We start from the raw sequence: 15,762 nt of genomic DNA on the forward strand, positions 1-15,762 counted from the left end.
GGATTGTGAAGATTCTTTAGGAATGCTTTTAGTAATCAGGTATAATATTACTCTACTGTTATATGATTCTGTGCTTTAAGCTGGATTCCTACATTAAGCAGGGGGTTGGACTCGATGGCTTTATCTACACAGACAACTTAAATTTTGTGGTCACCTGAGCTTCCCTAGTTTTTGTCAGCAGTTTGGTCTGTCTAGGTGAACTACGGTTGAGGTTCCACCAAAGACCATACTAAGGTTTAGGGATATCTCAGGAAAAATAATGGGAATTAAAAGAGGAACAACTTTATAGATCATATCATATTTATTTATTCTTTATACATTTATTTCATACATACAGATACACGTGTATCTGGCTTCAGGCACTGAATCAGAATCATATAGGACAGGGTCCAAATCCTGACTGCTTGTAGCTCATAATGGCATCCATAAGGCTTACAGTATTTTTAGTCACTAGCTCTCATATATATTCTAGCTCAGGATTTTATATTAGGTTTATACATTGGTATACATTGCAGTATGCAGTTAATATATCTTATACAAGTATAAGGTTCTATTACTTGATACATAATACAAGTTACATTGCAAACAAGTTATATTTTCAAACAAGTTACATTTCTCTGAGCATATTTCAAAACATTTCCATCTCTTATCTGTAAGAAATGGAATAATCTCTCCCTTGTGTGAGGCAAGCCTCTGGTTCGCCGCCGCCGCCGCCGCCGCCGCCACCGCCGCCGCCGCCGCCGCCACCGCCGCAGCATAGCTGTATGTTGGATCAGTCTGAAAGACTGATGAGGACTGCAGTAAAATCTCTCCCTTTTATAGGAAAAGTCTCAAGAACATTGCCTTTTCAGCTGCTGTCTACATGCTGCCTGCTAGAAACAGCAAGGGAGGGAGCTAACTTGTTCATCAACAATTAGTCAACTTAACCAGTCAACTTAACTAGAGGCAGGAGTGTATTATCAGCTTTGTTTATGGAACAAAGAGTACTCTGGCAGACTGCCCAGAACAAATAAGGGTGGAGCAGCAAACCTTCTTCCAGTTTGTACTTTTACAAGGTTTGACTGGATCCTATGAGGAGGTCTGCATACCTGGATGTATAACATTCTATACATGAGGTTGTTTTGGAGAAAGAAGACAATGGAAGAAATGTTTATAGTGCTTTTGGTTATGGAAGATGGGGTTGGGGAGGAGAAGCACAATGGGACATTGGAGAATATGTTGTAGATATTGTTATAATTGCTATGTTTGGTTTGTTTTATTTATTCTGTTATTATGTTGTGTATATTGTTGAGATTTATTGTTTACTTATGTTTATTTAAAATGTGATGTATTGTTTTCCCTTTTAATTGTAACAAATATGAATTGTATGTTATATATTGTATATTGATTTTTATGTTGTAAACCGTCCAGAGAGCTTTGGCTATGGGGCGGTATAGAAATTTAATAAATAATAATAATAATAAATAATAAGGATTAATACATGCACTGTAAAAACTCTTAGATGGGAATTTTACTTTAAACACAGGGCCAGCCCACAATATGCTGATCAGACAAGTTTGCTTCAGAAAGCTGAACTTCTCAAGCAACCCTCTTTGTGAAATTGCTATAACATGTTCTGGATCACATTTCAGCTAACGGATGAAAGTACTTTTTGCCTAATTTGTATTCGGCCAAACTTAACTTCAGCTTTTGTATTGGTGCAGTTTAATACAGAAAAATAAATAAGCATCTTTCTGCTGTAGTTGCCATTCCAGACAGCATTCATATTATGATAAGACTAAGAAAATTTCTGATGGAATTCTACAGATGACATCTATAATTTATACAATTTATTTAGAAGAGTGATAAAATGCCTTTTGCACAGGCCACAGGGCAGTTTACAATTAAAACAAGTAGACAAGACTACATAAAATCCATAAAAATATCACAGACCATTAAAAATGCAGAACATCAAATTACTGAATGTCAATTATTAATAGCAGCAGCAATCTGATTGCTTTGAATCTACAATGTTGAAGTGAAGCTTGCTCCTTTCTTCTAAAGATTTCTTTTAGAGCTTAAAACCTTCTAGACAAGTTACCAGTCTAACATGCTTTTTTTAAAAATGCCTTCTTTCAACTAACTCTGAAAATGTGAATAGATAATGGATAGAATTTTTATAATGTGTGATTGCCACAGGGCACAATAAATTTAATAAAAATAGAATTGTAAATGTTAAAGACAACATCAATCTGAGGCTTCCCTACCACCCTGAAATGGCAAGACATAATACACTTAGAGAAGCAAATCTGGTTTAGATAATGGGAGCTTTTCCTTCTGAGCTTGTGATGTCAGGCCATAGAACAGCCCAGATGGTGGGAATCAATAACTTATTGATGCTGTGTATTGTTTGGACTTTTAAAAAATGTCATTGGCTTTTACAGAAACTATAAAAGCCTTCCAAGTAAATGTGACACAGCCATCAGCTGTTGCCTGGGTAGAAAAAGCAGGATTTGTATTAAGGGAATCAGTTTATCAGGATCAGAGTTCAAACTTTAATCACTTAATGCTACTCAGCAGAGCATAATCCAAATTTACAATGCAGTTCTACTCAGATGTACATGTCTACATTGAGTTCAATGGGCCTTATTCCCAGTTAAGTGGGTATAGGGTAACAGCCTTACATGATTTAACATTGATAATATTACTGAACATAATTATCAAAGTGAATGCAAATATTAACATATATCTCAGATTCTTGGCTTTGCTTTAAATGTGAATCAAAAAGTAGGAAGACAAAGGTGGGGACTTCTAACTCAGTTAGCAGAGGCTTAGGTTCATCCATGCACTTGCATCATTTCGGTTATCTATACTTGAATGTCGTACACTTGATGACTGACAATAAGTGGACTCCATTAAATCATCAAGTGATGGGCATACATATGTGATCCCCTCCATTATTTCTCCCTCTTTTGGATTTTCAAAACCTGATGCCAACTGAGAACATTTTACATGCAAATATCCTCAGAAAACTACTGAACGTGGAAGAAAATTGCTAACCACAATCCCTGGCATCTCTAGGTAGGGCTGGGAGAGGGGGGACTTCAGTTGGAAACTCTGGAGAACTTTGCCAACATCACGGTAGAGAATAGAGTGCTATGTGGATCAACTGTCTGACCCACAGTAAGTCAGCTTTCTATGTTCTTGTTCCTCTATGATTTGCATAAAAGGATACACAAAGTACAACAAATGCAAATAGTTTATTCTCAGCAACAGTATGCATGTTTACTTCATGAAGAATCATAGACAGAGAGCCAGACAAGTAGAAGAGAGATTTAAGAGTCTATGGTAATTTAGTTTTTGTCGGTACTCCTTCCCTTTAACAGCTGTGTGGCAAGCAAAAAATCAACAGGTTAAATGTCTGCCCACCCCCCATATTATTTATTTATTCATTAAAATATTTCTATCCCACCCCATATCACTTGATCTCAAGGTGGGGTGCATATAAAAAACCATAATATTAAAAACTACAATCCATCAAAAGTCAGTGGGCAAATCTTAATCCAACAGTACCATCAATGCATTTTGAATGCCTGTATAAACAGCCATGCTTTATCTTGACTTTGCTCTGTAAAAGGGGAATGCAGAGGAAAGCCTCCCTCTCCCCTGCAGCAGATCTTCATGCCTGGGCAAGACAACATGGGGAAAGGAGCTTCCTCAAGTATTTAGGTCCGAAGTCATTCAGGGCCATTTCATCACTAGCACCTTGAAATCAGACCCAAAAGCATATTGGTAGCTAGTGCAGGGCTGGTGTTATGTGATTCCTGTAAGATGTTCTAGTGCGGTATGCACGGTATGGGAAAAGCTTCTTTCAAATGTCAAAGGTACAGAAGTCTCTCTTAGGGGGAAAAATGACAACCCACTTTAGGAGCCAGCAAACTAATTTGAGGGGAAGGGAGAGAGACACACAGAGAGAGAAAGTGAGAGAGAAACTCTGCAAAATTGATATAGTACATTTTGCTTACACATTTTTATTCTTCTCTGAAAATAAATTATGACCATGGACAGTAAATGATCCCAAGCAAAGGTGTAGAAATACGATTTTAAAAATGATCCTGAGCATACTACAAAATCCAAATCAGCCGTGAAGGTCAGTACATGTCCTTGGACCAGTCTAAGCATAAACTACCCCACAGGGTTGTTGTGAGGATAAAATGGGGAAAGGGGAGAACCATGCATGTCACCTTGAGCTCCTTTGAGGAAAGCAGGGATATCAATACAATACAATACAATATATACAGACACTTACTCTGAAATGTCCCATTTGTGGTGCAATCCTATACATGTCTGTGAGATTCCTAGAAGGTGAGTCACACTGAGTTCAACTGGATTTATATCCAGGAATGTATGGAACTGCAGGCTGTGTAAAGTAAGATTACTGGCTAGTTCCTGTTTATAGGATTGCAAATTCCAAGAATTAAGAGAATGGTAAGGACTGATGAAGAGTAAAAACTGAAGAATATCAAGGCTGGTTCACACTGGAGCTAAAAGCCCTATTGAATATGAAGCCTTTCCCATCATGACAGAATTGCAACATTCACACACGTTGTTTTCCACAACCTTTCAACCCGCAGTTTCCTATAGAAAGGTTTAGTATCACTGTTTTCTTGTGGTCCCGCCTCCAAATCTGCATGTTTACTCCCTCTGGAGTATTGCTAATGGAGAAGGGGAGGGTTTTTTACTTAATTGTTTCTTGTCAATTGCACGCTGAAGCGGGGAGAGTGTGGGGGCAACCCCCTTTTTTAAGTACTTATGAAATGCAGTTTTTAGTGGAAGAATGTGTGTGCGTGCATGTGCACGCACCTTCTGCAGCCTCAAGTGACTGTGCGGTCCTTATTTACTCTGAAGTAAGAAGTAACAGGGCTTACCCTCCACTCAGGGCTCATCACTGATAACCATAGAGAGGTTCCTCCCGACAGATAGACTGTCGAAGTTGCTATGCACTCTGGGCTCCCTTGAAGCTGGGAGAGCATGGGGGTGCGGTGTAATTGACACGAAAAACTTTTTTTCACATTGCGGTGTCCAGTGGGATTTACTCCCCTGCATACATGCACAGGCTGCAGCCTCAAATGACTACCCAGTAAGAACATAAGAACATAAGAAGAGCCTGCTGGATCAGGCCAGTGGCCCATCTAGTCCAGCATCCTGTTCTCACAGTGGCCAACCAGGTGCCTGGGGGAAGCCCGCAAGCAGGACCCGAGTGCAAGGACACTGTCCCCTCCTGAGGCTTCCGGCAACTGGTTTTCAGAAGCATGCTGCCTCTGACTAGGGTGGCACAGCACAGCCATCATGGCTAGTAGCCATTGATAGCCCTGTCCTCCATGAATTTGTCTAATCTTCTTTTAAAGCCATCCAAGCTGGTGGCCATTACTGCATCTTGTGGGAGCAAATTCCATAGTTTAACTATGCGCTGAGTAAAGAAGTACTTCCTTTTGTCTGTCCTGAATCTTCCAACATTCAGCTTCTTTGAATGTCCACGAGTTCTAGTATTATGAGAGAGGGAGAAGAACTTTTCTCTATCCACTTTCTCAATGCCATGCATAATTTTATACACTTCTATCATGTCTCCTCTGACCCACCTTTTCTCTAAACTAAAAAGCCCCAAATGCTGCAACCTTTCCTCGTAAGGGAGTCGCTCCATCCCCTTGATCATTCTGGTTGCCCTCTTCTGAACCTTTTCCAACTCTATAATATCCTTTTTGAGATGAGGCGACCAGAACTGTACACAGTATTCCAAATGCGGCCGCACCATAGATTTATACAACGGCATTATGATATCGGCTGTTTTATTTTCAATACCTTTCCTAATTATTGCTAGCATGGAATTTGCCTTTTTCACAGCTGCCGCACACTGGGTCGACATTTTCATCGTGCTGTCCACTACAACCCCGAGGTCTCTCTCCTGGTCGGTCACCCCCAGTTCAGACCCCATGAGCGTATATGTGAAATTAAGATTTTTTGCTCCAATATGCATAATTTTACACTTGTTTATATTGAATTGCATTTGCCATTTTTCCGCCCATTCACTCAGTTTGGAGAGGTCTTTTTGGAGCTCTTCGCAATCCCTTTTTGTTTTAACAACCCTGAACAATTTAGTGTCGTCAGCAAACTTGGCCACTTCACTGCTCACTCCTAATTCTAGGTCATTAATGAACAAGTTGAAAAGTCCAGGTCCCAATACCGATCCTTGAGGGACTCCACTTTCTACAGCCCTCCATTGGGAGAACTGTCCGTTTATTCCTACTCTCTGCTTTCTGCTTCTTAACCAATTCCTTATCCACAAGAGGACCTCTCCTCTTATTCCATGACTGCTAAGCTTCCTCAGAAGCCTTTGGTGAGGTACCTTGTCAAACGCTTTTTGAAAGTCTAAGTACACTATGTCCACTGGATCACCTCTATCTATATGCTTATTGACACGCTCAAAGAATTCTAATAGGTTACTGCGACAGGACTTTCCCTTGCAGAAGCCATGCTGGCTCTGCTTCAGCAAGGCTTGTTCTTCTATGTGCTTAGTTCATCTAGCTTTAATAATACTTTCTACCAGTTTTCCAGGGACAGAAGTTAAGCTAACTGGCCTGTAATTTCCAGGATCCCCTCTGGATCCCTTTTTGAAGATTGGCGTTACATTTGCCACTTTCCAGTCCTCAGGCACGGAGGAGGACCCGAGGGACAAGTTACATATTTTAGTTAGCAGATCAGCAATTTCACCTTTGAGTTCTTTGAGAACTCTCGGGTGCATGCCATCCGGGCCCGGTGATTTGTCAGTTTTTATATTGTCCATTAAGCTTAGAACTTCCTCTCTCGTTACCACTATTTGTCTTAGTTCTTCAGAATCCCTTCCTGCAAATGTTAGTTCAGGTTCAGGGATCTGCCCTATATCTTCCACTGTGAAGACAGATGCAAAGAATTCATTTAGCTTCTCTGCAATCTCCTTATCTTTCTTTAGTACACATTTGACTCCCTTATCATCCAAGGGTCCAATTGTCTCCCTAGATGGTCTCCTGCTTTTAATGTATTTATAGAATTTTTTGTTGTTGGTTTTTATGTTCTTAGCAATGTGCTCCTCAAATTCTTTTTTAGCATCCCTTATTGTCTTCTTGCATTTCTTTTGCCAGAGTTTGTGTTCTTTTTTATACCCCTCTCTCCCTCCCATAACTCACCTGTTTCCCCCAACTGCCCCCTTTACCCCGAGCCATTTCTACTTGCATAAGGAAGAGGGATGTTGCTGCATGCGTGCTCACACATACACACCCGCTGTGTTTTCAAAAATGTTCTTTTTTGCCATGGTTTCCCCCCCTTTTTATATCTAAAACTGCAATCCAAAACATGTCTACTCAGAAGTAAGCCCCAAACCCCTCCAGTCCTTACCACCATTCTCTGTCTCTCTCCCCCACCTTCCTATGTCCCTCAACCAAGAAGCATTTTTGTTTCATTAACTGGAGCAGTTTCATTGTTTCTTATCAATTGCATGCCTCTCCCTGCAGCCCAGAGAGTGTGGGAGTGAAATTGACATGAAACCGGGGGGGGGGGGGAGGGAGGGAGAACAAGCTGATCCAGCAGCAGGCAAAGCCTCACTTTTCCTACCCAACAGCTGATGGGGATGGGAGGGGGAGCTAAAAATAGGGGAATGTGAGGAAGGGGAAATAAGGTTCTCTCCCTCCAGGCAGACAGATAATGCATGCACTATAAGTTGTATTCTTTTCCTCCCAGCCTGAAACAACCCAGACATTTATTTTGCTTATACTTTGGGGGGGGCATTAACATTGCCCTTTTGCATATCCACAAACCTGCATTAACGCTAACAGGGGGGGGGAAGGAGGGGAAAGGAAGGCGAGAGCGGCTGGTTATGGTGATGGAAACAAAATGGAATTCTTGGAGAGTTTAGTGGGAGGGGAAACGGGACTATCAGCAAGTTACGATCCACCACCCCCAGCAGGAAACATCAGAGTAAAGTGACTACATGGGATGAACGCTGCGAAGCAGAGACTTTTTTCCTTACTTTTTGGATTTTCAGCGGGTTGGTTTGATTTGCATTTAAAGGGAAATGTAGCAACATGCCTTCCCTTTCCAAGAAACGTCATGTGATTGCTGAGAATTAAAGAGGGATCCAGGGAGGCTTGGTCTCACATTAAATCAGAGCTTGGAAGATAACTTTTAAAAAGTAATAAATTACAGTTACAATTACGTGGTCCAAAAATGTAGTAATTATTGTTACAATTACAATTACTCTGAAAGTAACTGATTATTACTTTTTCTCAAAAGAAATCACTACAATTACATTTCAGTTACTTTTAAAAAAATGCCTACAAGGTGCTGGCCTTGGCTGCTGCACATCTAAGTAGCCTAAAACAACATTAAAAATAAACACACACATACAGAGGTAGTAGAATCATTCTTTTTATCCATAAGATAGCAATGGTGGTCTCTCTGCTGGTAAGGGAGGTGGGGAGGGAGGCAGAGGCCACTACTGAGATCTTTGCACGTCAAACCAAGTGCAACCCCCACACCCCACTCAGCCAGCTAGCATAATCTCTCTCACTTAACCACCTCCCAGACCCTGCCCTGCCACCAACTAAGGGACACCACTCAAGCAAATATTTTCCCCTGAGATGCAAAAAAGTTAAAATACTGCAAATGCAGCACAGTAGCCAGAGAGGGTGGTGGGGGCCACTTTGTGTGCCAAGTGCAACACAGTATTCTCATTCTCTCTCTCTCTCTCTCTCTCTCTCACACACACACACACACACACACACACACACACACACACACACACTCACACGTTGTAATCTTTCACTTCTGCAGTTCTTTATCTCCATTCTGCTGCCTCCTCCTTCTCCTCCTTTATCCATGTTCTTGCTCTCCGGCTCCTTTTCCCCTCCACTCCATTGTTCACCATCACCATCCATTTTTTAAAAAACAATTGTTTTCTCCACTCCACCCTCACTGTTCACCTCCCACCCACCCACCGAGCATGAGAGAAGAGCAACATTGCACAGAACCCCAGTTTGAGGCACATGATTTTCATCCACAAATCAGAGGAGCAGAAGACTTCCCCTGCTTCCTCCCCCTCACCAAGTAATGCCCAAAAGTAATGCTGGAAACATTACAATTACTCCACAAAAGTAATAAATTACTCCTAGTTCTATTACAATCAAAATGTAAAGGAATTACCCATTCGTTCCTCAAAAAAGTAATGAATTACAAGTAATTCGTTACTTGTAACAAATTACTTCCAAGCTCTGCATTAAACTGCTGTGTGAACGAACCCTCAGTCACACTTCAGGGAGGGAAGGAAGTTAAGGTGTGTGTATTTCCCCCCCCAAAAGACAGGTTTAATACTGAATCCAGAAATAGCAATTTAATTTTGTGTCAAGTAACAGTACGAGGTATCACCTGGTATGTTTTCATGGGTAGACAATCCAGGATGCAGCCCCATTACATTTCTTTGCAGCCACTCCCCTGCCAGCCTCCTCCTGGAGTCCCTGATGGTGGTATCTAAAGCCAATCAAGCCACAGCAATTCCCGAACCCTGAGTGTATGCTTGCGTTTAAAAGCTACACAGCCAGAGAATCCAGCAAGGTCAGGAGTCACTACAGCTAATCAGCAGTCAGTATGAATCTTCTTGCATCCTAATTGGCTCCCACCATCTATTGTTGTGGGGAGGAGATAAACACGAGGGGTGAGAGAGTGAACAGGAGTAAAGAGAAAGAAGTTTACTGAGAAGGGGAGGGACAGCCAAGCCTGATTTGACAGAGGGTTTGCATCAGAATCTTACTTAAATGAAGGACTTTCAAACAGTCCCACACAGACCCATAGCAGCCAATGCAGAGGGTAGATGAAGACAGCCATGGGGGGGGATGGGGCTAAGAGTGAGATAAAACAGTGTTTTTTCACAGAGAAAGGGGATAAAGGAAGGAAGGAAGGCTGAAAGAAGGAAGATTGCTTGTAAAATACAAGGTGCATTGCTTGTTAAGCATTTTTTCTCCCTCAGTGGTGCTTTTTGCAGATTGTCTGGGAGAAAGTGGAGGGTGGGGGGAGAGAGACAAAGGGCTAAGAAGAGTGGGGGTATTTTACAGACATCACTGTGTGAGACAGAACTCCTCACAGCTGATCTACATAAAGCAGGTTTCTTCCCCTTGTAAAATACAGGCAGCCTCATTCTGCTTAGCCCTTTGCTCTTTCTATCTCCCCCCACCCTCTGTGAAGCTCTCTCTATACCCCTCCACTTTCTCACAAACAATCTGCAAAAAGCACGATCAAGGGGAAAAGAACTGCTTTATAAGCAATTTGCCTTGTATTTTAACAGGCAGCCTTCCTTCTCCCTTTCTTCAGCCTTCCTTTGCCCCCTTCTCTGTGAAGAAATGCCACCTCACCTAACTCTTCATCCATTCTTGTTAACCCTCTTTTTCTCTCCACATGCACCCTCCGTTTTGGCTGCAGTGAGTCTGTGCAAGGAGAAAGAAACACTTGTCAAGCAATGCCCCTGGTATTTTACAGGCATCATGTGCAAGAGAGAAGTCCTTCTCTCAGCTGATATGCAAAACACAGGGGAAAGAAACCTGCTTTTTGCAGTTCAACTGTGAGAAGAAACTTTCTTGCCAGCAGCAATGCCTGTAAAATACCAGCTTCTTTGTTCCCACCCCCCAAGGGGAGTGGAGAAACAATCATTTTGCTAGCTCTGTGTTTGGTGCTTTGGGAAGAGCCAAGCACAGGACTAGCAACTCCCCATGTGCAGTGATTTCTAAGCACCTGATTGCCAGCAGGATGTTGTGGCTTGGGAACTCCCTGCAAGGGGTTTTGATAAGTGGTTTGGATAATGATGTCATGTGATTGATAGGTGGGTGCCCCCAGTGACCTGTCAAAATTGGCCTATGAGGCCAATCCTGGTGACTCATGAAGGGACTCTGGACTTCTAAATTTGCCACTCCACTACTGGGTATCACCTGTAAACTTTACAGTCATGGCAACTTGTCTTTTCTTAAATGGCAACCAAGCAAATTCAGTTTTGGAAATGTTAATTCCTATATGATTTAATTTTGATTTTATGCCCCCACCTCCTCTGCTGATGCAACAGAACAACAATATTCAATTATAATATACTGTGACTGAGCAGTGTCAAAGCCATTTTTAGTTCTTAAAAGTGAGTGTTCAAAAGAAATATTGTTGAATAGAACTTTTCCTGTGAAAGATTGGCATTTGGTACAATGATATGTGAGAATGCCATTCAAATCAATTACTTATATGGAGGTATTGATTCCCCCCCCCATACTAAGAACAATAGTCCTGCTTGGGACAAGACAGCAGACAAGGTTTTCTATGTGGCCTACAGACTAAAGCCCTATTCCTCTCCTCTGGCAACATGGACAGAAATTGCATAATTTAGCACAGGTATGGGGAACCTTTGGCCCTTCAGATGTTGCTGAGCTATAGCTCCCATCAACTCCAGCAAGTGAGGCCAATGGTCAGGCATGATGGGAGTTGTAGTTCAGCAACTGGACTTCATCTGAAGGTCTACATCTGAAGATTCCCCACACCTGGACTAGTGCCTATGCACTCTCAAACCAGCAAAGCATTGCTCATTGCTGCACAGCACTGACAGAGCCAGGGCCACAGATACTAAAGCTGGTTTGGTGCAGTTTGTTGCAGTAGCTTTTAAAGAATATTTTTGAATATCAAGCAAATGTCAGTGGTCTTCTGGAAAGAAATGCTGGCAAGAAGAACAAGTCTAGCCTGTAACAAACTGTTGCGACATGGAATGCTCCTGTTTGGAATCCAACCACTCCATTCAATCCCTCTCTCCTTTGGTTTTCTGTTCCCTCACCCCAACAGTCAGTTGGCATTTTATGCTCACTAAGAATGCTCACTTCTCATTGGGCTGCTTTGGGTGCTTTTTCTCCTTAGATTTTTTTTTTGTACTTCTGCAAAAACTTTGCAGCATGCTGATCCACCCTTGTTGTATGTGGGTTGTGGCCTTTTGGCTACATTAGATCAGGCACTCTGAGAACTGGGATTGTCATTAGTGTATATGATTCATTACCAGATTTCACATTTTTGCTACTTATTGACCTAAAATGAGGTAATAAATCAATGGTGGGGAACCTTATTCAGCTCAAAGACTGCATTCCCTTCTGGGCAGCTTTTTGAAGGCCACATGCCAGTGGTGGACAGGGCCAGAGACAAAAGTGTGTGAAGCTATGAATATTGTACCATACTTTCTACCATAGGATAATTTCTATACACTCTCACATACCCCTCTCCATCCTCTATCCAGTAAGCATGATCAGAGTTCAAGGACAGATTCCGGCAAGGTTAAAACACTCAGGGAGGGTATGAAGTACAGCTGGTGAGAGGTGTAGCCTGCAGAGCGGTGCATGGCCTGGAGAGAGTTCCAAGAGCCAGATAATTTGTCCCTGGTCCTGAGGTTCCTGACCTCTGGTATAGATGAAAACCACTATCTCTGCCATCTCCAATAGAAGAACAATGTTACACTACCTCTTTGTAGCCTTGCTCCTGGCTTTAGTTAATCATCCTTGCTGTGTGGGCTACCTTGTAGAGTTCCCTTGGACTGTTTCTTGACCATGGTTTGATCTAGATGGGTACAGCTGTGTTTGACATTGGCTTGCTTGGATAGCACTGCATCAGAAACCCTGTCTGTGCTGATCTCTCTCGGTTGCATCAGAGAAGCCACGCGGTGGGTAATGGATCCAAATCATCCCTCGGACCAAGAGGACGACTCTCGGGAGTCCCCACCAGAGAGGACAGGGCAAAGGCGTGGCATGCCCAGTGGGGGGCTAGAGAAGAACCCCAGCATGGAGCCGGCCGCCACAACACTATTCCGTGTCACGGGGTTCCTGAGCCGCCGGCTAAAAGGCTCCATCAAAAGGACAAAGAGCCAACCCAAGCTTGAGAGAAACAGCAGCTTCCGGCACATTCTGCCTGGCTTCAAGAGCGTGGACAATGAGAGCAAAGAAAAGAAAAGAAAAATGGGAGGAGGTGTGGCTGTGGCCATCATGAAGGCCCCTGCACTTCTGAATTTGCCACTACACTACTTGGTCAAAGGGAAGACAAAGAAGACATTCTTTATCAAGGGGAATCAGCAGAGCTTGGAAGATTACTTTTAAAAAGGAATAAATTACAATTTTTTAAAAATTGTTTTACATTTTTTTAATTGTGTTTTAAATTGTTTTTAAAAGATGTGTTTTAAATTTGTATATTTGTTTTTAATGTTTTTAGTTACTGTAAACCGCCCAGAGAGCTTCGTCTATGGGGCGGTATACAAATACAATCAATCAATCAATCAATACCCACATAGAGAGTCTCACTCAGGAAGGTGACATTTGCTACATCATGGTCAATACACCTACCGGTCCTTTGCTCATATTGTATCTGGCTACTTTAACATCTTAGTGTTTCAGCAACACAGTTGTTCTCTCTCTCTCTCTCCATGGTTCACAACTCATGACAATCCAGGGAGTTGTTTTCCTTTTCTTTTCCATGGTATTTGTTAACTGCCATGGAAATATATTGTCAGTGCATCTATAAAAACCCTAAGGGGTCTCATAGTTGAGGATTTTAATCCAAGAATGTCTTCTAGTGAATAGGAATGTCTGAACAGAGAATATGCTAGACAATATGAGTATATATCATACCTTAGACCATCATCATCTGTCTACCAAAGTGACAAATGTTACCATCCTTGTGAGCACAAAGGCAAGCAGTATGCAGGCAATGGTCAGGAAAACTCTGATTGATTGCTTTTAAAATAGGCTTCATAAAGTTCTGTGTGATTGTCTGAAGCCCAGTATTTGTGTGAAATTTAATCAATGTTCAACGTTTGGGGACATGCTTAAATAATATCACATCTCATTCAGGGAAATTCTTTGATACTTGCAAAGATTTGCCCAAGAGGAATTCTTTAAAGAAAATGTGACAAATGACAATTGGCAACTGACAAAACTAAAACAGCACAAAACATATTAATAGTAGTAATCATAATAGAAGTTTATCAGACATAGTAATGCAAATCAACTGACAAGAGTCAGTCAACTGGTGCCAGAGGGAGGTGTGTGGCGAAGGGGTGAAGGACCACCAGTCAGCAGAACAGAATACAGGAGACAATTTCAAATCAAAAAGTGATAGTGAATCTATGAGAGGATACACTTGCCAGTATTGAAATGGCTCTTCTCTTTTGTACAGACATCACAGCAAGATTCTTTTTAGAATAGAAATACAAACCTCTTTGGAAAATCAAACTGGAAGGTATTCTACCCAAGTCGCAGAAAAAGAACAAGTGGCAATTATATTTAGGCTAATTTCAATCTTCCTACAGATCAGGGATGAGGTGACTACATGAATTGGGTTTCAAAATATGACCCCACACTTCAAAACAAATTGTATCCTTACATCTATTTATTTATGAGTTGTCTCTGTTATTATTATGTATTTTTTATTCAGTTATATCCCGCCTTTTTCCCACAAATGGGACTCAAGGCGGCTTACAAAAACTAAAACAAATACAGTTAAAAACTTATAAGTAAAACGACTTCCGGGAAGGGTGACTTAGCCTGTGCCTGCTTTTGGGACGGGCTCCCGCCGCAAAAGAAGCTTATTCAGATATAAATCAGTCAAAACATTTTTTTTTTGACTGATGAAACTTCTCCCGGGCAGGGAGAAACGAAGAGATTAACCTCAAAGCCTATTTTTGTTGGGAGGACTAGATTTCATTGATTTATGAGACGAGGTCCAGCCAACAAGGAAGGACGGATTTTCAACAAGCTCTATCTGATAAAGCGACACGTTCATCTTTTCTTTAGAGAGAGAACGGACTAACAGGCAAGCACCCTTCTTTCTATATTTTTTTACTTGACTTAAACTGTTGCAGTAAAAGGAGATTTGCCAGATGGATCGGCTTTGGACATCTTTTCGGTGAGCTATAACTCTTCTCTGCTATGCACTAATTAACAGCTTATCTCTGTTTTTGTTGCAAAAAGCTGTCCTGGATTTGCATTCTAAAGATATACACAGAAGAGAGATTTCTATTCCTGATTTCTATTCTGAAGAATATTATATTGTCTGAGATTACTCTCTTTTTGGTTTATTTTATTTTGACGAATCTGTTTCCTGACGACGCCATTAATTGTTTCGATCCTGGGAACTACATTTTGTTTTCCTAAGCATAGTGAGATAAGGCTGGCTGTTCTGTTTATACTGTGATGTCATCAAGTTTGGAGTATTAACCCAATTGTTGCTGAAATAAGAAGTGGTTCTCTTATATTTTTCTTTTAAAATGGCAATCAAGAAAGTGGCTGAGAATGTGGAAGTAACTAGGTTTCAGAAAATAATGGATGAGATTGAGATAACGAAACGAACCCTGCGACAGGGTTGTAAGGAGCTGAAAATTGAATTGTGCAAAATGATCCAGGAGTTTAAAGAAATAGGGGTCCCTGTGAGAGAGGAGACCCTGGAGCCTGGAACAAACGTGGAACAGGAAAAAGATTTGGAATTTATGGATTTTAGAAATAAAATCTACTGTTTGGAATTCAATGTTATCTCTGAAGAAATTAATGAAGATATTGGAGATAAGGTTGTCAATGGCATGGATAATCTTCTGGACTGGAATGATGTGATGGAGCCTAATATGGAGAAGACCTATGGAATTAACTGCAGCCATGTGACAAGGGAAAAACTTTCAAGAGATGAGCCAGTACATTTTGTAAAAAAGAA

At 41.4% G+C, this 15,762-nt stretch overlaps 1 protein-coding gene across 1 annotated transcript in view; it reads left to right on the forward strand.

Moving 5' to 3' along the window:
• Nucleotides 1-12,737: 12,737 nt before the first annotated feature.
• GRPR (gastrin releasing peptide receptor) overlaps nt 12,738-15,762 on the forward strand; it is a 60,982-nt gene continuing 57,957 nt past the window's right edge. Inside the window, exon 1 of the mRNA XM_061629697.1 lies at nt 12,738-13,032. Coding sequence (XP_061485681.1) covers nt 12,738-13,032 — 295 coding nt within the window. The remainder of the gene's footprint in view (nt 13,033-15,762) is intronic.

The sequence above is a fragment of the Rhineura floridana genome, chromosome 5 (assembly GCF_030035675.1).
Source record: "Rhineura floridana isolate rRhiFlo1 chromosome 5, rRhiFlo1.hap2, whole genome shotgun sequence".
Classification (NCBI taxonomy): domain Eukaryota; kingdom Metazoa; phylum Chordata; class Lepidosauria; order Squamata; family Rhineuridae; genus Rhineura; species Rhineura floridana.